The 27,526-nt window shown below is 35.5% G+C and overlaps 1 protein-coding gene across 2 annotated transcripts in view; it reads left to right on the top strand.

Annotated features, from left to right (window-relative positions):
• LOC150108723 (F-box/WD repeat-containing protein 2-like) overlaps window positions 1–26,999 on the top strand; it is a 45,295-nt gene extending 18,296 nt beyond the window's left edge. Inside the window, exons 2-4 of one of the 2 annotated variants that reach the window (XM_090416180.1) lie at window positions 14,496–14,566; window positions 18,501–19,290; window positions 25,810–26,999. In XM_090416180.1, the coding sequence (XP_090272306.1) occupies window positions 14,542–14,566; window positions 18,501–19,290; window positions 25,810–26,029 (1,035 nt within the window). In that variant the 5' untranslated portion in view covers window positions 14,496–14,541 and the 3' untranslated portion in view covers window positions 26,030–26,999. The remainder of the gene's footprint in view (window positions 1–14,495; window positions 14,567–18,500; window positions 19,291–25,809) is intronic. The other variant, XM_090416179.1, reaches the window with a different exon arrangement.
• Window positions 27,000–27,526: the final 527 nt, after the last annotated feature.

Genomic DNA, 27,526 nt, shown 5'->3' with positions numbered 1-27,526 from the left:
AAAAGTGAGCATCATGAACCCAAGAGTTTAGCAACTTTCAAATTGTAACTGAAATCCACCATACCCACCACTGTGTTAATCATTTATATCAATTACATTCTTTAAGCAAAGAATATTAAGTGAAGATTCAATGAGTATGCAGGAGGAATGATGTAGAAGTGAGTTTAATGGAGGAAAGGACTTATACAAGAAAAAGTGATGTTGAATGAAGTGAAAGACGTTGTGCAAATAGAGATTTTAGGGGAAGCCATTAAGTGAGTACACAGATACCAGTGAGATAGTTGAGTATAAGAATGTGCATTAAATGCTTAAGTATGTACCACTGATAAAAAACCAGAATGGAATAGTTAGTATAAAGTGTAAGGACATCGGCAGGCTTAAGGGGCTGTTGCACTTTATGCACACCATTGCCCGGAGTTTTGGGCATTGATTAGTTCATCCTGGCCAAAGGTTATTGGTATCAGTGGAAACGAATTTCTGATCATGACTGACAGAAGATGCTAGTAAGATATAATGTGAAGGGTATAGTGTGTTCAGGGAGGATAGAGAGAAAATAATAGGTGGGGGGGGGGGGATATTATATGATAGCCAGTGACTTGCAACCAAAGAGAGTAGGAGTCCAACTGCAGGCCAGTGAAAATAGCACATTTGAGGCCACCTGGTGTGAAATAGTGGCAACCAGAACTAAATATACAGTTGGTCTCTTCAATAGACCTGGAGATGTAAAGGATGATTGGTATAGTATGTATTAACAAATAAACTCAATGAATGGAGGGTAATTATTATGGGGACTTCAATGGCAACATAGATTGAAAGGAGGAAAGGACACATGGGATGAAGGAAATGGAATTTATGCAATTACTAAGGAATGCTTAATTATAGCAGCATATGATGGAATGTACTTATTGATGGCAATGCATCAGAAAATTTGTCCATAACTAGTATGACCCCATTGCCACCGACTGGTGAGAGTGATCCTGGGAGGTCAAGAGAGGATATATGTGAAATTACAGGACTGTTAAGTATGACAAACTTAGATCAGTGCAATGGCATGTGAAACTGCAAGGGCTGAATGTTGATTAATGCATGGGAAGTGGTAAAGAAGGGTTTGAGGTAAGTGATAGCAGACTGCATACCTAGAATCGAGAAAAATATTCAATGGATGAATACCATCATTAAGCTGGAGCTAAAAAAAAAAACCCAGAAATTTGCAGAGGGAATTCAAGGAAAAAGGTGACCAGCAGGTATATGAGCATAATTCTTGTAGAGAGGCTTATACGCTGGTTAGACATGATAACTAATAATTAAGGAATTGACAGCGTAGACTAGAAATATAAATTAAATAAACTTTAATATATACTTTCCGATATTTCGGCAAACGTCACGTTGCCATCTTCTTGGGAACTTGATACAAAGACAAGTGAACGCAAGTACTACATAACAGCAAATGAGAACACAAGCTAGGAAGCTACCGTTTTCCTAAAGTCCTGATGGTGCCAGGCAGGACAGCAAATATCAGAATCTCAGAACACAAGGATTACATCCAATTTCACCAGTACAGCCACTCTGGGCTTGCAGACCACGCTCTGGATACTCGCCACAGAATAAGATGGAAGAAAGCCACAGTAATACACCACAGCAAGTTCAAATATGAAAGACTATTCATGGAATCAGCCTCAGCCGTTAGGAACATGCCAAACCTCAACAAATTTGGATGCATGAGACTGCCCCAAATTTGGGAAACATTTATCAGAAGAACTTCAGCCCAAAGGCCAAGAACTACCAATATAGCTCGCCAGGGGGCACCATCAGGACTTTAGGAAAACGGTAGCTTCCTAGCTTCTGTTCTTGTTTGCTGTTATGTAGTACTTGCGTTCACTTGTCTTTGTATTAAGTTCCCAAGAAGATGGCAACGTGACGTTTGCCGAAATATCGGAAAGTATATATTAAATTACTTAAGTATAAAGAGCTAATAAGCTTCATTTCGGCAATGAAAACATTACTTAAATTAAGGGGATATTAAATCCCACATAGTTTTAAAACCGAATAAGAAACTCAAAGATTGGAATCAGAGAGTTTCTTGCCGAATATAGTAAACTATAAAGAATCGGCGACACTAGCGTTAGCCAATGCAAGTGATCCTAGTACGTAGTACAATACCAGGGCAACTCGTTGCAAAGGTGGGGGAAGTTCAGATCGCTATTCTTAGGTATTTTCCATAATGTAAAAACACATTTCTTAGGAAATGTATGCTGTCGAAATGAAGTTTATTAGCTCTTTATACTTAAGTAACTTAATGGTTGCACCTGTTTGGAAAACTCGTTCGCAGAGTACATAAGTTCTTTTCGCTATACACTTTGGTATTAGGTCTAGCTACTCACTGATGAAGCCTCAATAAAAGATGAAACCGGTCTGGGTAGTGACCTCCCTCCATAATGTAATAACAGCATACATTTCCTAAGTAATGTGTTTTTACATTATGGAAAATACCTAAGAATAGCGATCTGAACTTCCCCCACCTTTGCAACGAGTTGCCCTGGTATTGTACTACGTACTAGGATCACTTGCATTGGCTAACGCTAGTGTTGCCGATTCTTTATAGTTTACTATATTCGGCAAGAAACTCTCTGATTCCAATCTTTGAGTTTCTTATTCGGTTTTAAAACTATGTGGGATTTAATATCCCCTTAATTTAAGTATATATTAAAGTTTATTTAATTTATATTTCTAGTCTACGCTGTCAATTCCTTAATTATTAGTTATCCGGTATATGAGCAGTACAAAACACAGGCCTGAAGGGTTACCAGTTTGGTAAGAAGGGCAAAAGCAGAGTATGAAGGGAAATTAGAAGTACAGGCAAAAGATAATCCCAAAGAGATTTTTTTCAATATGTTGCAAGTAAAAGTAAGAATGTTCATGGCACAATGATTTTAATGAATGCCAGTAGTAGGGAGGTAACTGAATCAGGCAAAATAGTAGAATTACTAAGTTAACACTTTGCAAGAGTATATCATCCAGGTGGAGATACTGCAGTAACAAGAGAGAGACAAAGGCTTATTATGGAAACTGAGGTTAATTATCTAGAGGTGCATAACACATTACAGAACTTTGATTTGAATACAGTTGTGGGATTAGATGGTATATACCAGCTTGAGTTTTACGAGAAGGTGCTTGAGAATTGGCAGTGCCTTTGACACGTTTAATCTAAGTCTCAGCTCTAGGTTATTTCCAAGAGGGGTGGAAAGAGAAGAAAATGGCACCACTGCATAAAGGAGGCTCCAAGACTGATGTAGCAAATTACTGACTGATCACCATGTCATAAGTCATAGTTAAGGTGCTGGAGAAGTTGGGCAAGAGCAAAATACACAAATGGATAGAAAGAAATGGGATACTATATAAGCCAACAACATGGTTTTGTGAGGGTAGGTCGTGCCTCAGCAACTTACTCATATTTTATTATAGTGACAACTGAGTTGGATAAAGCAATAGGTTTATAGTGATACTACTGGACTTTGCAAAGACTTTTGACAGGATACCACATGAAATTCTGATTATTAAACTGCAGCCATGGGGATGGACAATGAGTTGGAGAAGTGGATGAGAGGATAGTTGATGGAAAGATGTAGAGTCCAGTAGAAGGACTGTGACTAGTGGCTTGCCACAGGGCTCTGTTCTTGGGTGACTGCTATTTAATTTGTACATTAACAATATAGAAAAAGATCTGAGAAGAACTATTCAATTGTTTGCCGATGATACGAAATTGGGTAGAGCAGTAGGTAATAAAGATGTTAATAATTTTGCAGGATGATTTGGATAGACTAGCAGTCCTGGCAGAGAAGAATGGATGTCAGTTTAATGTGACAAGTATAAGGTTATGCGTTTTGTGGTGAAAAGATTACCATCTGTATACCACATTGATGTTACTGTACTCCAGGAAATTGATGAAACCAGCAAATTGGGAATGTTAGTGGATAGGGAGTTAAAGTTTAGAGGGCATATTGCAAAAGTGGCTAAAGCAGCTCATTGGATTTCTTGGTTAAAAAGAATACCCTGACAAGCAGGTTATTATACTCCTTTATAGAGCCTTGGTAAGACTCCATCATGAGTACTGTGTGCAGATCTGGTCATCTGGGTTTTTTGGGGGATGAGGAAGAGGTGGAGAGGATCTGGAGGCCAGTGACAAAGATGGTATCAGGTCTAAGGAATGAACCTTATGAGAACATGTTGAAGATTTGTGGGTTACTGAAATTTGTTGACAGGAGGTAAAGTGGTGATATGATTGAGACATGCAAATTGCTGAAGGATTTTTACAAGATTAATACAGAGGAAATTTTTCAGAACAGGTCTGCTGGTGGGAGAACAAGTGGCTATCCTTATAAATTAGCAGGGATGTCAGAACTACATTTTTTGTTTAGAGAGTAGTGAATGAGTACAATATGCTGCTGGAGTCTGTTATGGTTGCATGACTGTGAATGTATTCAAAGCAAAATGTGATAGATACTGTACAAATGTTGGATGGTGCTTGGCATTATGTTTAGGGCCTCCCTGGATGAGTCCAAGGACTCCATGGAGTAGCCCATAATAATAATAATATTTAAGAACCAATTAAATGGATCCATTGTTTTAATTCAGGTTTTAGAAGGTATGAAAAACTGGTTGTTCTACTAGCTGTTCTTTCATTTCAGTCATATTGCAGCCTCATACTCTGTGAACAGGATATCAAAATGCATTTCCTAAAAGAGATTTGATAGTATTAATAGATGCCAATAATACATGAGAATTATCAAAAATGAAGATAAACATAATCGACCTCCTTCATTTCTAATTAGATTATAATGACGTGTAACAAAAGTTGTTTCACTATGCAGCAGCAGAAGATGATTGAAATGACAGCTGCTTGCAAACCATAATGAAAGCACTAGGAGGGATATATAGTGGGTTGCATTTCCATCTGATCAAGTATACTTGTTTCCATAAATTAGGATGCAAAGAAATAAAAAATTTCAATAACTTGGGGGTGGGAGGTCAAGGGAAAAAACTTGAATGTCAGTACATTATGTAAAAAGTGATGCTGAGTCCAGTTTCCAGTACAAATGAGTAGCACTTTCACCAGTATTTGCAAATTAATCACAGCATAAAAAGCAGGCATTATGGAGTGGATTTTCATTTTGTGTCTATAGTGAGAATAAGACATTTCATGATAACAGAATTTTTTAATATGGCTGTAAGACATATCCAAAAATATCCAAGACATATTCACACCAAGTGTGTGGATATGTCTAGCAGGTGGTTAGTCATTGTAAGGCTAGAGACTGGCCAAAGTCAGACTGAGATAGCCAGATGATTGCATGTGAGTCATTCATGGATGAATAAACAGCATCCTAGAGACACAGTAAAGGAAAGCCATTGGCTACAATTGCAATGAGTGACCAATATCTCCAATTACCTGCTTGTCAAAACAGGAGTGTAACCCCAAATCAGCTATGATCTGACCTTGTGTCTGCTACAGGAACATTGGTTTCTACTTTCACTGTGCTCAGAAGATGCCACAAAGGTGGTCTGCATGCCCCTTTCCCCATGCCTCAGAAAAGAACATTTGAAATGGTCCAGGCTCTGTGTCAACCAGACTGAAGACCAGTAGAGGTAAGTTGTTTACAGATGAGTCTCAATTTGCTCTACAAAGTATACCAGGCATGATCTGATCTGATCTGATCTAGAGAGAACCAGGGATACATTATCATCCCTCTGATATCCACGAAATACACACTTATGGTGGAGGTAGTGTGATAGCTTGAGGAGGTATCTTGTTGGCTGCATACATTGACCTGTATATGCTTCTTAGTGGAACCATGAATGCTGCAACTTATAGAGATAAGGTCCTGGATCTCTATGTTCCTCCATATATAGATGCGATAGGAGAGATATTTATCCTACTAGACAATGTTTGCTGTCATTGATCAAAACTCATGTACCAATATCTTCAAGAAGAGACTATGTATTGACTAGCCATCCAGGACTCCTGACCTTAATCCAGTTGAGCACGTGTAGAATGCTCTAGGTAGACGTGTTGCTGCTCTCAACTCCTCATCCCCCAAACTTTGAAAGACTTAGGAAAGTTTTGTAGGAGCAATGGTTATTATTACCAACTGAGATCCTGGATACCATTATACGAGGGTGGTCTGAAAAGTTCTTGTCCTCAACTGAGAACTTTTTGCATCTGCTATGAACTTTTCAGAACACATCAATAGATGGCAATGCTATCAACAAGATTTTTTTTTCTAAGTTGATACATCTGTCATAAGCATCCATGTGAAATTGCAAGTCATTCTATCAAGTGGTTATTTTATATAATCTGAAGCAAAAGTGTTGTCTATATCCCTTGAAATGGATAAAATTGAGTATCATGCAGTTATAAAATTCTTTGTAAAAGAAGGTTTAATGCCAAAAGAAATTCATTCGAAGTTCATAAAAGTTTATGGTCAGCACTCTTCTTTATTTTTGACAATTAAGAAATGGGCTGCCGAGTTTAAACATGGCCGTACCAGCCTTGAAGATGATGTACGTGAAGGACATCCAAAAAGTGTAACAACACCAGAAATCATTGATCGAGTGGTATTGGATGACCAGCGAGTCAAAATGCATGAAATTGCTGAGACTATAGGCATTTCAAAAGAACATGTAGGATATATTTTGCATGAAGAATTGCATATGAAAAAGCTTTGTGCAAGATGGGTGCTGCGCTTGCTCACAGCAGATCAAATATGCACTCGTGTGAAAATCTCTGAACAGTGCTTGGAGCATTTTAACAAGAATAAAACCGATTTTGTGCATCAATTTATTACTATGGAATGAGACTCAGATTCACCATTACACACCAGAATCCAAACAGCAGTCAAAACAGTGGACAGAAGCTGGTTGTTCAGTGCCAAAGAAGACAAAGTCAGTTCTGTCAGCAGGAAAGGCCATCATCGATGTTTTGGGATGCTAAAGGCATTTTGTGTATTAATTATCTTAAAAAGGGTGAAACAATAACCAGGTAATATTATTCCGATCTTTTAACCAGACTAGACAAAAAATTTTGTGAGAAAAGACCCAGTTTGCAGATGAAAAAAAATCATCTTTCATCAGGACAATGCACCTGCCCAACAAAGGTGTTTCGGTAATGGGAAAATTAAGGGATCTGCACTATGAATTGTTGGAACATTCATCCTATTCCCCAGATTTGGCTCCCTCTGACTTCTATATCTTCCCAAAACTAAAACTCTTCCTCGCTGGTCAGTGTTTTTCTTCGAATCAAGAGGTGATTGCAGCTGTAGAGGGGTATTTCTGCAGATCTTAAGAGAGATTGCATTGAAAAATAAAAATAATTTTGAAATTATAAATTGTTTTTTCATTGTTAGGTCAAGAACCTTTCAGACTACCCTCGTAAACAGTATATCAAACATTGTTGTGAGTGATAACCACATTCATTATTGAGGCACTTTGGTGGTCTCATTTTGACCTCTTGTTTTTTGTTCATCGTCTTCATGTGTCCATTTACTAATTAATTAAACTATTTTTTTTACAATTTTTGTAGGTGCTTCTTTCACCTCTCATATACTGCTTTTTGCTGAATTGCATAATTTTTGATATCATAATTTTCTCTTTTTTTTCCTTTATCAAAACCAATATAGATTTTAGTGACAATGATCAAGAATAATGATTGTGTGTCATGTAACTTGAGAGTCATTTTTCCTTTTACTTTTGTAGTGGTCTTTTTCCTAATATCATTACATAACAATTTTTTCGGCCCCCCCCCCCCTCTCTCTCTCTCTCTCTCACTCACTCAGTGCTTTTTTTGCATAAACTATTAACCATGAAATGCCACACTATAGCATTTCGATTGAAAGTTTTTGAACTATCCATATCACCCCTTGCATCCTATTTATTACTGAATTAAACTATATATTTACAATTTTTGCATCTGCTATGACCATTGACCTGTTATTTTTATTTACTTATTTATTTTATTATTATTATAATAATTTTTTTTTTTTTTTTTTTCGAAACAACATTTTGAAGCTCACCATTTTTAAGATGATAAATTGTGGAAAGTCATCTGTTCATTGCTACTTGAACTTCAAGATTTTAATGATACTGGAATTAGGAAGTTGTGAACCAGGTTAGGATAAATGCTAAAATTAAAGTGGGTGATCACACTGAACAGTAATGTGGCACAATGTAATTTTGTACACCACATATTTATTATTATTACGTGATGCCTCCAGGGAGTCCAAAGACTCATCGAGGGAGGACACCTACGCTACAGCTTTCTGTCCACCACTACTCATTCCACTAACTACACCAACACCATCTACTGCCCACGACTATTATTATTATTATTATCAACACCCGACCTCCATGGAGCCAGAGACTCATGCTCATCCAACCGCATCTTAAACTGATTCAATGTGTCCACATCCACAACACACTCAGGCACATTCCACTCACCAACCACCCTCCATGCAAAGAACCGGCTCTCACTTCTTTGCTCACACCCTCCTTATACAGTTTCCAGCAATGGCCTCTTGTTCTACTTCCCTCTCCAATTCTATTAAAAATCTCTTCCATGTCTTCCTGATAACAACCCCTGACCAGGTTATATGTCTTGATCATATCCCCCCTCTTCCTCCTATTCACGAGGCTCTGCAACTTACATTCCCTCAATCTGTCCTCGTACTCTATATTCCAAAGACTATTGACTACCTTTGTGAATCTTCTCTGTACCCTTTCCAACATATCTTCTTCACCATGAAAACCCCCAAATCTGTGCAAAATAATCCATACGAGGCCTGACCAAGGCCTTATACAATGGAATCATAACCTCTCTATTTCTGCATGTCAGGGTTCTCCGCATCATTGCTATTAGTCGATGTGATGTCTTCACAACTTGTGCAATGTGGCCCCTGAATTTCAGGTCCTTGTCCACCATCACACCTAGATCTCTCATCTCTTCTCCTTCTGTTAAAGTTTCCCCACCAAGTGTATACTTGCCATCCCATCGTTGCTTACCAAATCTCAAACCTTACACTTGGCAACATTCCACTTACCTGTCCATTCATGCAATCTATTCAAGTCCTCTTGTAAGGCATTAACATCAGCCTGACTGTGCATTGCTCTCCCCAGTTTTGCATCATTTGCAAACAGCTGGATATCACTAGTTAAACCCAACCCAATATCATTAACATACAAATTGAACAACAATGGCCCCAAAACTGACCCCTGTAGCACACCACTGTTGACCTTTCTCTTTCGAGATACTGCACTCCCCCCCCCCCCCCATATACAACTTTCTGATATCTATCTGACAGCCAGTCATTGACTAACACAGAAGTCATCCATCCCATCTCTTTCAATTTAATTAAGAGCTTGTCATGTGGCAGTCTATCAAAAGCCTTTTTAAAATCCAAGTACACCACTGTATATGCATCTCCTCTGTCCAAGGTATTTGCCACCTTGTTATAGTACATAAGTTAGTGAAACATGATCTCCCCTTAACAAACTCATGCTGATAACCACAGAGAATACTGCTGTTATCAACCCATTTCTGTATCCTACTTCTCACCAATCTCTCCAGGACCTTCACCACAACTCCAGATATACAGACCAGTCTATAATTTGAAGCTACAGCCTTATCATCACCTTTATGCAGTGGAACAATTTTACCCTCCTACCACTCCCTTGGAGCGTGTGCTGTTGCAAAACTCTTATTAAACAGGCATGCCAATGCTACTGCCAGTTCCCTGGAACATTCTCTTAAGATGCATGGTGATATTTCATTAAATCCTATCGCCTTATTAACATCAAGGTTACTTATTTCCTCAAATACCTCCTGCTCACTCACAATTAAGCTATCCTCTCCTATGTCCTCTACACTTAAGTTCCTCATGATTCCACCCTGATCAGGATGAAACACACTTATAAATTGATTACTGAATACCTCAACAATGTCTTCTGCAGCCGTTACCATTCTCCCACTTTCATCCCTTAACTTCATCTTTTCAAGATCATTTCCTTCTACTTGCCACATATCTAAAAAAAACTCTGGGGTTTTTCTTAGCCTGATTTGCCAATTTCTGCTCATACTCTACTTTTGTTTTCCTTACTAACTGAATCACTCTCCTGGCTTGTTCTTTATATTCTTCATGTGAGTGATTACCATTATTCATCTTGTACTTCCTCCAAAAGACTTTCCAGATTTTTCCAGATTTCATGCTTAAGCTCCACATTCATCCATTTTACACCAACCTTATTCAGACTTTTGACCTTTGGGATACATTCGTACATCGATGCTGTTGTGTATTTCTTTTTTTTAAGTCCCATGCAGCATTTATTTCCTTACCACTCAACTCCTTGTTCCATGTTATAGCTCGAAGTTGTCTCCTAAGCTTGTCATAATCACCAGCCTTATAATTCCACATATATCCTTTCCTCGCAATAGCCTGCATATGACTAGCCACAACACAGGTGATTACTTCATGATCACTTTCACCAACTGGAGGAAAATGTGAAACCGCTCTAACAATTACATCCTCTGATGAAACGATGAGATCTAGAACACTTGATCCTTGCGCGCTTTTCTTTACGTGCTGCCTGAGATAGTTATCTCTCAAGAACTCGAGAAATTCACTTTCCTTATTCCCAAATGATATCTCTTCATTCCAATCTATACCACCATAATTAAAATCACCCATAATTACCCTTTTTTTTGTTCACTAATCCAAGTTGTTTATACATTTCTTCATCACCACATTCCCAGGCCTATAGCAACATTCAGCTAAATATGTCTTCCTCTCAACCTCCATGTTACACGACACTGCCTCATAACCATTGCCATGATTTCTCCCTTTCATGTCTACCTTATGCAGACTTAATTCCCCTACTATCATCAGCAGCACTCCCCCCCCTCCCTTCCTGCCCTTTCTATCCTCACAAAAAATACTGTACCCTTCCATTTCTATTCCCATTATGATATCATCTTCATTCAACCATGTTTCACTTATTTCGATGATTTGGAGGTGAAAAAACTCAATCACTGAAACCATTTCATCCCCTTTATTTCTGATACTTCTGGCATTTGTAAACAAACACCAGTTCATTTTTAGGTCTGTACCAGTCCTATCCAAGCCATATGTTGGTTGTGATTTCCCCACTACACCTGCCAAATCACCTTTATCACCACTTACCACATATACCTCTTCAGTCTCTACTTCTCCACCCACATTGCAATATACCTCATCTTCATACACACATTCACTGCCACTTTCAACATTCACTCTCTCTATGCCATGTCTCCCTCTCCACCCGAGCTCCCCCCCGTTTCCCTTTCCTCTTTTATTCCCTTTCTCTCTTCCTCTCTCACTGCCAAGCACTGCTGTCTCTTCAGTACCACTCTCTTGATTTTTTTTCTTCATCTCTTCCTTCTGATCTCTGGCACGCATCACACACTGTACTTCCACACACACTATACTTTCATTCAGCAACACTTTCTCCAGCACATTCACTCCAAAACCATTTAAATGCAACCCATCATGCCTGTATAATTTTATTCTTCCCTCAAACACATGCCATACATCAACAAACTCCACTCCCTTCTCACACAGCTCCACCAACATACCATTCATGATTTTGGCTCTCCGTCGTAACTCATCATCATCATCATACCTGGGTAATACACTGACAACCTTTCCTACTATACTGTTATCTTTCACTCTTCTCAATAGTCTCCTGATATTTGTCCTCACCTCCTCCTTATGTCCACTTACATCATTCATTTCTACAATCACAACTAACTCTCTCACTCGTTTCTTCCTCACGTCCATTGCCTTAATTATCGTACTCATTCTCCCACTCGGATAGCAGACCTTATGGACTCTGTCAGTAACTAGCCCCCTAATTATGGAGTCTCCATATACTGCTATCCTGGAATCACTCATCACTTCTTTTACTCTTTGTTCTTTCATTCTGTTTTCTTGCACACTTTCATTAATTTCCACTAAGCGCCTAACATCACTCAACATATTCTTCATTTCATTTTTCATTTTCAATATCTGTTTCATTAAATCTTGCATTCCAGCAATTTCACTCTATCTCGCTACCTCTCGTTTGGCTGCACTTTACTTCCTTTTCCTCATTCATACTTTCCTTCACCCCCTTATCCCTAATTTTCGCTTGTACATCTTTGTATTCTTTCACTCCTTCAATTTCTCCAACTTTTGTTTCACTTCCGTTTTTCGCAACTTCTTCCGTAACTTTCGCTTCTACATCTTTGCATTCTTTAACTCCCTCAGTTTCTCTTGCTTTCGTTTCATTTCCGTTTTATGCAACTTTTTCCCGTAACTTTCACTTCTACATCCTTGCATTCCTTCACTCCGTCAGCCTCTCTATCTTTCATTTCATTTCCGTTTCTTTCACACTACCAATCTTTTCAGTCAGTTTCGCATTCTGTGTATCATAATCCAACAATATATCGCACTTACAACAAACCCGTACTTTCTCTCGTCTTTTGTTCATTCTCTCCCTCTCCACAAAGATATCTCTTACATTTTGCCATGCATACATATCGCACTTAGGACATCGAATCAGTTTTGAAAAATTTATGTCGCCAATGCTACTTTACTTTTGCGGCATTTGCCTAGTAGCACCAGTCGACACCCACGTGGTTGACCTCCTGACTGGCATTGTGTGATATTTGAAATCCAATTTGGACTAATAATTCTGATAGAATTCACACCAAAAATCACTCAGACACACTTCGTTCTCAAAAATAAATAATGAAACCCTAAAATTTATGAAACACTGCTAATTATTATTCAAAATAGAACTTATTTTTCCTGAGCTCTTTCTGACACTACTTAACTTATGGCCCTCTAGCGGGGAATATTATTATATTAGTAGTATTTCCACAGACAATCATGAACATCCGTTCCCACGGCAGGATTTGAACCCACAGCCTTTTGAATGAAGAGCTGATAAACTAACGATTCTGCCAACCAGTATATGTGTATCATTCATACACGATCTTTATTTGTTTAATAATTGTTTTTTTTTTTAATATTGAATTTTAATTTCTTCTTTTGAATGGTTAAGTATTAACCATTCAAGAGATGCCAAAATGGTTAAATATTAATCGTTCTGATATCTGACAGTCAATTTCTTTAGTGGTTTAAATCTGTAATGGATACTTGAGCACTATTCATTCATTAAAAAAACATGAAAATAAACAACAATAACCTACTCTTTGAATTGTCTGTGATTACATAAGTGATGCGTTGTTTAACTATGTGCAACTGTACTTCATGTGTGTGTACAAAGGATAAGGGTGATTTATTATATTATAATTTGATACCTCCAGGGAGTCCAAGACTCATCAAGGGAGGACACCTACTTTACAACTGTCGGTCTCCACCACTCAGCCTCATCCACCAACTGCATCATCTACACCAATGCCATCTACTCCACCACCACTAGTACTTTTCGCAGACAATCCCAAACATCCATGCCCACAGCGGAATTCGAACCCACAGCCTTTTGGCTGGAGAGCGGATACATTAACCACTCTGCCAACCATGCTGGCATAACGAATCAGTTACATAAAGTCTCATCTAACATGGAATTACCATCCATATTCTATATGAACTCTCTTCTTTCATAAAATCAAGTATGCAGTTATTATAAAATTCAAGTATATAGTGAATTTGTCAGTTAATTCATTGAAATTTTCAAAACATAGGACTCAGTTCAAGACTCACCATATCTCCAAAGTTGTCTCAGTATCTCTCTCTCTGAATTAAGTAAAAGTGATAAAGCATGTCAGGAAAGAAAAGTGTGAAGTTAGCTGAGCACTTCAAATAATTAAAACTTCAGAAGCAGTAATTATTAAAATTCAAGCAGTCCTTTTAAAACAATTGCGCTGAAATGGAAAATATCATATATTTTCTAATGCCAAAAGTTTTTACAAAGTTGCTATTTTAATGTTTTTATCACATTCCTAAGCAAAAGATTCCTGCCTCAGATAAAGTATTTATATTGGTACAGTATGTACACCCCAGTTAATTATACTTTTTTTCTGTATTTCATTTAGCTTATATTCATTGTATTAATTTTTTTTCATTTAATATTGGTGTTATATTTACTTAGTGGTGCTTTAAATTTGTTGTTTTTTGTTTACAGTACATATTTTATTTCTATGCCTTTTACTTGTTTAACATGATCATGTTAGCCATGCCCCTCCAAAGAAGAAATGTCATTCATTTCAAGTGTTTTCCACTTTTAAGGAAATCACTGTAGGTTTTTTTTTTTTTAATCTCATTGTTATAACTACTTTGTTATGTGTGTTTTGTGTCATTTGAGGATTTTGCAAATTTGATGCTTAATTTTATTTTTAATTATTTTGTTTAATCATTGGCAAATTAATGCAATCAGTTGTTTAATTTGTTGGCTCTTTTAATTTTTAGTGTGTTCAGAATGAATGACTGATTAGTAGAATTGCAAAAAGGAACGATGCAGAATAAAAATGAAATAGATGGTAATTGTTTTAAATATCAGTTTATTCATAAACTTAAATAGGCATGTCAGTACTACTAAACTTCATAGATAAAAATGAATTCTACTGACAAATTATATTATTGTGGCCCTTTTTATTTAATGACCAGTAAAATCATGAAAAGAAAGAAGCTGAATACAAATGAAATAATAATTGTTTTTGAAGTAGTTTATTCATAAGCTTAAATAGATGTGTTGTAACACTTCATAAATATCATTTTAATTATACTCACCAGAAATGATATTTTAGTCTTCTCTAATGACTGTTTATTAAAAAGAAGTTCAACAAATTCGGGTACAAATCATTGATGGCTAAACATCATTTGCACATCAATCATCAACTAGAATGTATGGTCTTAATGTTGTTTGAACTTTCTGCTATTCCTAGCTAAATGACCAAGAGACAAATAATTCAGCCCTTAACAGCTTTTTTTGCTGTGTAGCTATAATTCGAACATTTTCATTATTAGTATAATGAAAAATAATTGATTAATCATTAGAGATAAATTGCTTTGCTCAATTTATATGCTGGGTTTGCCCTGGTTGCTGAACTCGCCTGCTTATCGGAGCTTGAAGTAGCTTTAAAAAGTACTATTTGCTACTAAATCAATATTTTTGGATTGCATAACCTGTAGCCCTCTTGTAGTAAAATGTGCAATATATTTGCACCCTTTCATGGATGAGATTTACACATGCACACTCGCGCACACACGCACACAGGAGTAAACTGGGATTAGTTTGGCTGAAAGTGACCAGTCACATAATGAATCTATCTGATATTAAAAAGATAGAACTTGTGGCATAGAATAAATTCCACCATCTATAATAATATAGCACCAAAATCATATTATGCATTTACTAAAATAGTGACCTCACTAGTGTTAGCAATAATATTCACTCACTCACTGTGAATTACTTTTTGAGTTGCTTACAGAAACACTTAACTGTTTCTACCATTTTATTACTCATTATTCATATTATGATATTAGTATCCTATAAAATCATCTACAGGATAGCTGATTTTACAGGATATATAAAATCAGCTGTTGAAAACTGAAATATTTCTTTGCTATTTACTTAGTTTATTTGGTGTGCCAACTGTTGTAAGATTATATATCTGATTTAACTTTAATTCCCTAATCAGATGATGATGATGGCAACTTACTATATATAATTTCATAATTAGATATCATGCACCATGCAGGCATTTCTCCAAGAATTAGTAATTTATATTTCTATTTGTGTAACTTATATAAAACTATATAAAGTGTAAAAAAAACAAGTATTTTATGCATGTTAAGGTTATTATTAATCCATCATTGTTTCAGAAGAGGACTTAGAATATAACCATCAGCATCAGAGTTGCTTTGGTTTGCACTACTTAAGACAGGGACTCTTGTCTAGAAGTCCTTATATTCATCTTTTTTTTTTTTTTACTGCTTTTTAAGTTTCACTGGCCTGACAGCTGTTTCAAATTGTTAGTTCTCATTAGAGACCAGGCCAGAAACCCTCTTCAATACCATAGCATTCACACGTGAGAAAGTTATATTTTAATAAGTAAATTTTTTGCAGGTGCATAACTAAAATATTAAAATATAGAGTCTTATAAAAGGCTTCGATTTGGTAAGTTAAATCATGAATGTGAAGGATATTATGATCCATTATTGTACAACCAGACAGGAATGAAACTTAGTTTCAAAATTTGCCAGAAAGCTTATGAGAATATAACCTTCAGCATCAGAGGATTTACCGTATGTATTTTATGACATATAAAGATATTTGCTAATTTATTAATTGCCTTTTTTTTCCAATCTCACCTACTGAAAGTTGAAAATTCATAGTACATTTTAGTGCCATAGATGGACTAAGGATTAGATGATTTGGAAACCTTATTCTAGAGACCAAGCATGGAACTTTTTCAAGTCACTTCAGGTTTCAAATAAGCAAGTAATGATCTCATGCTGGGCATTGAAAGTTATCTGCTTCATAGACCACATTATGGTTAATGGTAAATAATTATAATATACAGTCAACTGTCACTATACTGAATGCTGTCATACAATGGTGTCCAAAAGCTAAGGCTGAACTACATTTTTGTCTGTATATGAAAAAATTTTCATGACCATAGCCAAATGTGGACATAAATTTACTGTGAGCATACTAATAAATTATATTACAAAAAAATGTGTTATAAATTTCATACAAATTAAATTTTGCAATCTGTTTTTGGCACTGTACTTAAGGATTAATGTTGTACAGTGCTCACAGAAAACTATGCATAGAGGCATTTCAGTATGGAATATGTCCACTCCAAACAGGAGTGGACATATTCCATACTGAAATATGTGATGCAGCCCCACAACATCATACCATGCTTAGCACCAAGTGATTCAGGAGTTCTTGAGGCAAACTGGTCCACTCCTCTTTCAGAACAATTATAATGCCTTGTTTGTTATTTTATGGAGGGGAATTTTGAGGAGCAATGCATCTCCCTATTGCCTCCCAAACGTGTTCTATGGGGTTTAGATCTGGGGAGCATGCTGGCTACTCAATTCAGTTAATATCCTGGGTCTCAAGAAGTGTCTCAACTGCTCATGTACGATATGGTGTGGCACTGTCATCCATAAAAATGAATTCTTTGCCTACAATATCATGGAACAATTGAACATAACATTGAACAACTTTGTTGCAATATTGTTCACCAGTCATAGTCCCTTTTTCCAGCACTTGTAGCTTGGTGCATCCATTGAGCATAATGTCTCCTCACACCATGATCCCATCACCACCATATCTATCCCTTTCAAGAACATTTTCATAATCTTAAGTGGTACCACTTTCACAGCAGATCAAGTGTGGTCTAGAACTGGAGCAAAGACTAAAATGACTCTCATCTGTAAAGAGTACATTAGTCCATTGCTGTCTTGTCTAGTTTTTATGGATACAACACCACTGAAAACATGCTCTATGATGAGCTGTGGATAAAAGGATGCAGACTACAGGTCTTTGGACATATAGGCCTACTTGTCTCAGACGTCTTGCCACAGTTTGTCAAGATATCTACATACCTGTGCTTTAATGGAGTCAGTATGCAAGCTGACCTGCTGTGATGCATCGATTATGCTTTGATGTTATAACTAAAAATCTGTCTTCGTGCTCTGTTGTAGAGTGAGGGCAACCTTTCAGCAGACGTCTGGAACATATTCCATTGATTTGAAATGCTGCCCAGCTCCTGGATACAATACTATGCAATTACTCTCTCTAGCAATATCAGTAATTCTGCAGCCTTCTTCAAGCTTTCCGCATGAAATCATCTAGATGATGTCTTTGAGACATTAAAAGACATCCAAGTTTGCAACTTTATTCCTTCACAAAAAAGTGAACAAATAAAGTTCAAACACAATTCACTTAGTGCAGCCTTTTGTCTTTTATTCTGTTGAGTGCTACCATGTGACCCCTTTGCACGCGATTCAAAAATTTAAATGTGTACCCACTTTCTACTCAAAATCATCAGTTATACAAATTGCCACAAGCTGATTCATGTGAATTTGTGGGTGTAATCTTCAGTATTTGTCCTTAGGACACCAGCATAATATACTCACTTGTTCTAACAAACAGGAAATTCCCACTTAATGCTTCATAATCACGAATTCTTTGATCTGTCTCTGTGAGGTTACTACAATAAGAGCTGGTTGTCTTAATTCATTCATCTAAAAGAATTATATGCATTAACTAATTCAGTTTGTTTATTGCTTACCCTATAGTGATCAATAAATTATGTTATGCTACATTAAATACAAACAAGTTAAGTTTCTTTAGAGGTAGATTGATTAATTCATGAAAAATCCAGATACAATATTGTATCAAAATATGGCAGAACTATAAGACAGATATAAAATTTACCTGTTGTTTATTTTCAGCTTCAGATAGCAAGACTATACAGATATGGGACTGTTCTAAGGACCAGTGCATCATGTGTCTACGAACAGATGCTAGTGTGGCCACTCTTAAATTTGATGATCACCTGCTTATTGCCTCAACATATATAGGACACTTAGTTTCATGGGATATGAGAAATGGGCAAAGATTAATTGAATATATGCGACATGTTGGAGCAGTTTTTACCTTTGATTACTCTGTTGAACTGAATGTTTTAGTAAGTGGTTCCTCTGATACAAAAGTGAAAGTGTGGTCTCTCTCAAGAGGAAATGTTTTAACAACTCTCGATGGACATACGGCATGGGTTCTCAAAGTAATGCTGAAGCCATTTCCAGCACAACAGGGAAGCACTTATTTGGATCGCCATTTATTGTTCAGTATGGATAATAATAAAATAGTCATTTGGTCATTTAGTTTTGTGTACCAAGCTGATGAAGAAGGTTTGTATATAACTTCTCTGTATAGTATTCCAATTAAAATTGGTGATGTAAACTTGTTCACTCCAGGACTCTATTTTGATGGAACTTATCTCTTCTTTATGAAACAGAATTCCCAACCTCCTGCATATTCTCTCTTATGTAAGTGGGATGTCCGTTTAGGAAAAATGATTTCAGAGACTGAATTGAATTTAAAAGTAAAAGCTCTTCTTGGAGTGGGTAGAAAATACTTTGCTGCTGTTACAACGCAGTGGAAAAACAAAATTCCAAATTTTATAGTTCTAGATATAAACACACTTGATCATGTAGCACAGTGGTATCTTCCTCCATCCAGGTGAGTGCATTCAGTATATATTTATTATCAGTTTCTCTGTGTGATAAACATTGCTACACTACCATTCAAATATAATAATAGCTCAATTATATGATGGAAACTGATTTGCTGGTCACTTAACTGAAGATAGAGTTAATTGAATGTATAGTGATATTAGAGGAGTCTGTTGACATGCTTTGCCATTCAGAGATTGGTTTGATAGTTATTTGAGGATCACATAATTAAGAGCTCATAGTATGAGGCTTATAAGAGCAAAATATTTCTGCAGTTTATTCTAATAATGTTAACAAAGAATTGTCCAACAGCTGTATACAAAAATAAAATCATATACTAAATTCAGATGAGCCCTTGCTTTAATGAAAATGATTGATTTTTTTTCTTATTTTCATTTTGGTAGGAGTTATAAAATGTTCCTTTCTTATTTATTTGAGATAAGTTTCAAAGAGAAAGTGATTGATTCATTTTTACATCAAAAATATGTCTTTTGCAAAGTGATTTGAATTTGGTGTAAGGAGTTTAGATGAATGCATTCAGCACTGTAAATAGTTATCTTCATATTTTAAAATATTGTTCATAAATTTTTAGGATGTAAAAAATCATGAGTAAAGGGAAAAAATATTACAAGGAATGCAAATAAATAGCTCTCATTATTTTATATCAAATAGATAAAAAAAAAATTGCCTTTGAAAGCAATTGAGTATTTTACAAAAAATTCAAAACTTTAGAATAAGTTGTTGCCTTCGTGAACTACTTAATACAAAAACTCCTCGGTAGGAACCTATGTAGTTACCTTTCATTTTTCACTTTCCATTATTTCATTGGTCTGAGCTGTTTTGAGATGTTGTTCTTCATTAGAAACCAAAAATCCATAATACCTGAGCAGTCCATGCATTTAAACTTTTGTATTTTTCATTTGCCAGAGAAAAGTCAGTTCCTGGAACAAATGTCAGTTTAGAAGTGAAAAAGAAGTGGAACTGATAGAAGTAGAAAAGTACATCATCACATTGACATAATTAATGTTACCAAGCACAAAAACAAATGAGATTCTTCTAACAAATACAAGATGTTATATTCAGCCAGTAATGTTCAGAGAAAGGATGGAGTAACTATAGTATTTGACAGTAAACATGAAGGTAAACTTCTTGAATGGCAGGCATTATCAGATGGAGTGATGTGAACAAACATCAAAGTGGGGAATTGGATAGTGACATTTATTGTGTCTATATCCTACAGAAGGTTCTACTAAAGAAGAAGTGGGGGAATTTTTTGAGTCAGAGAAGGTAGTTGACATAAAAGGAAAAGTTGGTTTGTTGGAGATCTAAACAGCAGAACTGGAACACAAGACAGAATTCTTTGGAAAAATTTGAAGAAATTGGCAAAACTGATGATAATGGTAAATACCTGCTGCATTTCTGTTCATAACATAGACTAATCATTATTCACACCATGTTCCAACATAAAGATGTGCACAAATTCACATGGAAAGAAGATGCAAAAAATAAGAAAAAGTCTCATTGACTATGTTATTGTTGATATTGATATGGCTGAAGGGTCAAAGCCAAATAACTGGGAAGAGAAGACCACATAGTCTTATATAGAATGCAGAGATCCAACCAAGACTTCTAATCCAATGTTCAGTCCTTACCTTTTTTTGTGATGCACCCATTAGTGGATATCTACCTAAATGCTGAACGAATGAGGATGGGCTGGCAATTTAGGATTTAACTGACCTTGTTATATTTTGTATTGGCTTAAACCAAAACAAAATGATGGTATAACATGATGAAATTCCATGCTAGCCAGGATGTTGCTAGTTAACATGTTGAATGCCATTAATTTATGACAGAATCTCCCTGGCTGCCATTTTTTCCTTTTAGACAATCCAAGAGTTATTGTTCTAAAATTACTTTGAGTTAGCCTATAGAGCTAATAAAATAAATTTTACTCACCTGAAACACCTTTCTTTATTGAATGCTTTAAAGCATCGGTGGCACTGACCACCTGTTTCAGGGTTGACTGCCACCTGATGCTTTAAAGCATTAAACAGTATTTTCTTCATAGTGATTTTAATGTTAAATTTTATGAGGATAAATTCAAAAACAAATTCTTGCAAAGAAACCCACTTTTATTGAAAAAATGAACAAACACCAAGATACAAACTGGCAAAAAAATATTCACATATGTAAGTATGACATTTATTTGTGAGAAATAACACTGCAATTTAGAAAATATCCTGATTAACACTTTAAAGCATCAGGTGGCAGTCAACCCTGAAACATGGTGGGCACTGACACTTTAAAGCATCCAATAAAGAAAGGTGTTCCAGGGGAGCAAAATTTATTTTACTCACCTGGAACTGTTGTGTCACCATTTCTATGTTAAAGGCATCTCAAGGTATAGCCTAACTGTTGGATTACAAGTGTCCTTCCATCCTATCAACAAGATATCATCTTTTCTAGGCTCAACTAAAGATAAACTTTTGCCTTTAACTTACCCTGGAGTGTATTGAATTCCTTGCCAATATGGATTACCACATTTTGGCAAAACTGGTAGAACTGCAGCTGTGCATCGTAATGAACATTTAGACTATATTAAGTTCCATGAGCCAGAGCAATTAGAGTTTGCAGAGTATGCTATCACCACCAGACACAGACTTATTTGGAAGAAAATTAAGGTTCTCATAAATGGACTTAAATTGTCTCCCTTATGGGAAATAGTTCTTCAAAAATTACAGAATTATGTTAAATTTAATTATTTGCTATTTTTTAATTTTTAATATTTAGTTATATTTTTCATTTGTTATTAAATCTTGTTAGTTATTTTTACTAGAACCTTAATATAATTGGACTGTGATGCTCTACATCACATATGTGCAGTTTGCACATGTCATTATTGCATATACTGGTTATTGTTCTTGTTTAATTTAAAAGTCATACTGAAGATGTCCTTAATATACTAAAAATTTTATACTATTAAAAATATACACATAAGTAATCTGTTTTATTTTATTTATTAATCTCTTTTATCCTTCCATTCCTATCATCTCTCCATCAGCATATTGGACAACCATTTCTCCTTTTTTAAGTTTTTCATTCTTAACTTCTTTTGGGGTATTTTTATTATTTTTTTTTTCCTATCCATTTTTAACATTCCAGTACAGTGAGTTTCTTTTTTCCAAAAGTGTCTTAGCTAAATCAAAACTATTATAATAGTTGTCCATGTAAATATGGTGCTAGCATTTAGTTTTCCTTCTGATAAATATAAAACCATCTTTTGTACAAGTCCTCTGCTTCCAAACTCATCCAACATGCTGGTATAAACTGCAAATTTTTGGATTAGTCCTTTGAGAATTGTCAACGCATAAAGTTTAAAAAGCATAAACACAGAATTATTTTTGATGTACTGACAAAATGCTACTGGACCCCACCAGAGGACCATGGGTTCATCTACAGAAAATTCTTGACCTGAATAATTTACCTCTGACATCCTTTTGAAATAATTGATAACTGGTTTTATTTTATATAATCGGTCTGCTGGTTTCGGCTAACCCAGACCAGGATGTTGTGAAAAATGAAGTGAGTGCAATATCAGAAGAAATCGATTTTGACTCATACTCATTGCAATACCTTTCTTACAGATTACTGAAAGAAAGAAAAGATCTTTCTTCCAGTAATCTTGTAGTATGTTCATATTTATGTTGTCCACGTGCAAAAACTTACTCAAAAATACTAACAACTCTTTTACAGCAAGATTTTTCCATAGAAAAATTTGGGATTGCTCTTTGGTTTTTTTTAGACAAAAATATTTGAGTGGCATTATAATTGATTTGGTTTACAACTTCCTGTAGAAATTCATCTCTCCATCGAAGATGAAAGTGATTGGTCTGTTATTACCATTTGGTAGAATTAGCAGACTTTCATTTTTAGAAATGGGGAAAACTTCATGCTAACCAAATGAGTTTACCAGCTGGCTTCATTTTCCTTTGTAGTCAGCATTTCAACATCCTCTTTGTCATTTTCGTTTGATGGTTCTACTAAAACGGTGTCATTTTGAAATTCATATGGAGAGTCACTATATTGCAACTCATCATCCTCACTATCCAGCAAGAAGTTCAAATCATAGTCAGAGTTGTGTAATAGCGTTAATAATTTGTCAGTAGTATAGTATTTTTCTCTTTTTTTTTTTTTTTTTTTAAGGTTAAGATGGACTGGGCATAAGCTCACAAATCAGCACTAGCAATTAGCTGCTTTCAAGAAAAACTGACCATGCTGCAGTGCATGTCCACCCAAACTCAGTTATGCAGCATAGAAATACATGAGCCTAGAATGCTTAGAAGTGGCAATAGCCCATGTGCAGATACTGATTTGATGCTTTAAAGCATCAATGTGAATGTGTTAAGCAAGTCCCCCATTGTTTTTGTAATGGAATCAGAGTGAATAATGAAATGTCACCTACTGGAACAAGCTCCCACTCACCATTAGCAGAATTCAAGATAGGCACTATCAGCATAAGAAATATCAATGGAAAAGAAGTGGAACTGGTAGAAGAATTATAGATGTACCATTTTAATATAATTGATATTACTGAAATAAAGAAGATACAAACAGTTGAGGTTTTATAAATAACAAATACAAGATGTTAGATTCAAACAATAACAATCAAGGAAAGAAAGGAATAGCTATAGTATTCAACACTAAACATGAAAATAATCTTCTTGAATGGCAGGCAGTATCAAGTAGAGTGATATGGTCAAACATCAAAATGAAAAGTTGGATGATGAGACTTATTTGCACCCTGTTGCAAATAAGTCTCATCTGCAAATCTCTTTGCAGAAAAAGAAAGAAATGGAAAAATTTTCATCATTAGAGAAGGCAGCTGGCATAAAGAAAAAGGTAAAGCTGATCAATTAAAGTCTTAATTCTGTATGTTAGTCAAGTAAATATTAGTTTAATATCCAACGTTTCACTGACTGATATCTGTCAGCATTTTCAAAGGAATACACTGGTAAGCAATAGAAAGTAACATAAACTAGGAAACTAACCAACAATTCTAAAAATTATAAAGTTATCACTGTGCATGATACAATGATATAATACGCATGTCGCAAGCACAATGTTTTATTTGTTCAGATATTTAATGTAATTTTCATGAAAGTTCATTTCTTTTTGGTCAAATGATCTGATTAGAGCTTTCCATATATCTGGTAAGATTAGGTCTTGATTCTTATTTAAGTTACCTGTTGAATGGGTGACTGTAGCAGCTTCTTTAAATGTTCTGGAATGGTAGTTGTCTATGTAGGGCATATGACTCATATCCCATTCAATATTATGGTTGGTAGAGGCAAAGTATGAAGAAAGGCCTGATATATCCTGTCTGTTACATAGCCTATGTGTTCTTTCTTTCTTGTATCAAAACTTCTAGATGTCTGTCTGATGTAATTAATACTGCACTGTTGGTATGCTATAAACTGCAGAGTATTTGTAGAAAGGATGGCTATCTTTTGGTGATCTTATAAACTTTTGAATGGGCTCAATAGGTTTGAAGGTTACTCTGATATTATATGGTTTTAGAAGAAGAGCTAATTTTCTGAATATGGCACTAACAAATGGAATTGTTATAGAGCTGATGTATTGGTACATCATTTTTCTCTGTATTCTCCAAGAGAGCACAAGCTGGCTTACTTACTTGCCAGGAACTTTCAATATGTTTTTTCTTGTCCTTGACTACCTCTAACTTTCTGATTCCACCATGGAGTTATGATTTTTCTACCTTTACAGATAACCTCGCCACATGCCTCTCTGGCTGAATTAGTCAATGTTTACTTAAGGGTCTGCTGTTGAATCTCCATGATTTGGTTCTTTTCAAACTCTTTCATTTTTTATTCAATAATGTTTGTATATTTGAGTCTACAGTTTACCTCTGAAAGCTGCTCAACTTTGATCCATTTTAAAACTTTATTACACACTCTTCTTTTCAGTATGAAATTCAGTTTTATCCTGCTTAAAAGTAAATATTGATCACTTCCTATTTCAAATCTTCTATATGCTCCTGTGATCTGAACCAGTGGAAAAAATCACTATCAACTAGAGCATAGTCAATGAGACTTTTCTTGTTTTTTGCTGCTATTTCTCTCCATGTGAATTTGTGAAGATATGCAATGATATTGCTATCAGTAATAATGCAGTCAATGAGACTTTTTTCTTTTCTCGTATCTTTTTTCTCTCCAATTCACATGGAGAGAAAGAAGATGCAAGAAAAAAAAGTCCCATTGACTGCATTATTATTGATAGTAATATCTTCATACTGATTCAGGACATAAGAATATACAAAGGGATTGATATAGAATACACTGTACACCCTTTGGATGAATGATAAAACAGTGAGTCAAGCAGACCGAAAAATGAACTAGAAGCCAGGAGCAAAGTTGTCTAGTTTGTGTAAGATTTAAATTAATTTCAATATTGGCATGATTTTTAATTATGACATCATTAACAACCAAAATATTTGTTGCTGTTTCAGGGCATCAACCCCAGATTTCTCACAGATGACTCTGGGTGAATGTGAATGGCTAAATGGTATGGATGGAAAAAATGATCAAGGTGTTCTGCTTGCAGCAGGGTTAGAGGACAATAGTGTTTATATTATTAAATGGATTCCAAGAAATAGTGATGGTTTGGCTTCTCCTGCAAATGCTGCTTGTATAACAGATATTATTACTGACCATGGACTTCCAACCTAAATTTAAATTATTAATTATAATATAAATAATATATATTTTTGTTTCTTTATTTATATTGTTTCAAAATTAATTCCATTTGGACAATAAATTGTTTTTTTTTTTTTCTTTCTCCCACCTCCAATAGTAGATTCTGTGCATTTATTTATAACAGATATCATCTTGGTTTGTACTATGCTTGTATAATAGTCTTTAATTGAATTATAAACTATATCATTATAAATGCTTGCCAAGAAATTATATTCTTGTTTAATTCAAGTGTAAGCAAACAAAGTTTACATCTAATGAATCTTCACATGACATTAGTTGCTTTAATATCTCATAATACGAAGCACGTTTCCACCAAAGATCTGATCAAGGACTATTCTGTTGCGTAAAGCAGAGACACATCCTCTTGCATTGAGAGAAAAAAGGCTCAACGACATTATGTTTATAAAAGTTTAATTGTAGGTTGAATCTAATATTGGTCCTTGTATTGTGTTTGTAGTCCTCAGTGCCTAGAGTATATAAAGTACCTTGTTCCTGTAAGCTGACTTACTTCGGATCAGACAGGCAGATAAGCAACCATCCATTTAGAAGAACATAAGTCATAATTCTGCAATCACGATTATGGTCAATCTGGCCTTGCAGACCATGTTTTAGATACAACCCACAGGATCTCCTGGAAAAAAACCACCATGCTCAACTATAGTAAATTCAAAAAAGAAAGACTGTTTTTCAATCCGCATCTAGGAATCAACTCGGGAATCAACCTAATTTAAACAAATACGGTTGCATAAAACTTCCCAAAATTTGGGAAACATTGATTATCAGAGATCCTGCTCTACATCCTAGGCCATCTGCAAATGCCCATAGAGGGTGCATCACCTAGATAATACTTTAGTTTCACTCATTTGTTTTACTTATCATTGTATTGTATTTGTGTGTGTTACAAAAAGTTATTTGTAATCCCTGAAGATGTCTCTGTAACTGAGACGAAATATTGGAAGCATTAAAATTAGTTTTAATCCTTTCTCAGTGCTGATAATATTCCATTAAACCTCCAACATGAATTCTTCATAGCACTTAAGCCTCAACACACGAAAGGCAGAAACCAACAACTATGATAGAGGAATTGGAGTGGCTCTCTCTCTCTCTCTGTGTGTGTGCGTGCGTGCGCGCGATTCAGAAAAGGGAAATCTGGTCAAATTATCATTTGACCAGATTTCCCTTTTTCTGAATAGTATCAAGAACTCTTGGAAAGATTTGGATGCACCACCCCAAATATGTAAACATTATTCCTTGGTTTGACATATTTGAGATTTATACAGTGTTAGCAGTTGTACAGGTGAGTAATGTCTAGAATGGAATGTATGGATGTTTTTTTTTTTGTTTGTTTGTTTGTTTTTTGGCTGCTACAGAATATACAACTAAGATGAATGCACTTCAAATGTGACCACAGAATTCATTGAAAAGACACCTAGTCCTTGCACCATACCACTTCCTATGAAAGAATTCAAA

This window comes from Typopeltis vanoorti, chromosome 3, assembly GCF_054136105.1.
Source record: "Typopeltis vanoorti isolate ZY-2024b chromosome 3, IOZ_Tvanoo_1.0, whole genome shotgun sequence".
Lineage (NCBI taxonomy): Eukaryota > Metazoa > Arthropoda > Arachnida > Uropygi > Thelyphonidae > Typopeltis > Typopeltis vanoorti.
The sequence above is the reverse complement of the archived record's forward strand: the minus strand, read 5'-3'. Positions and strand labels throughout refer to the sequence as shown.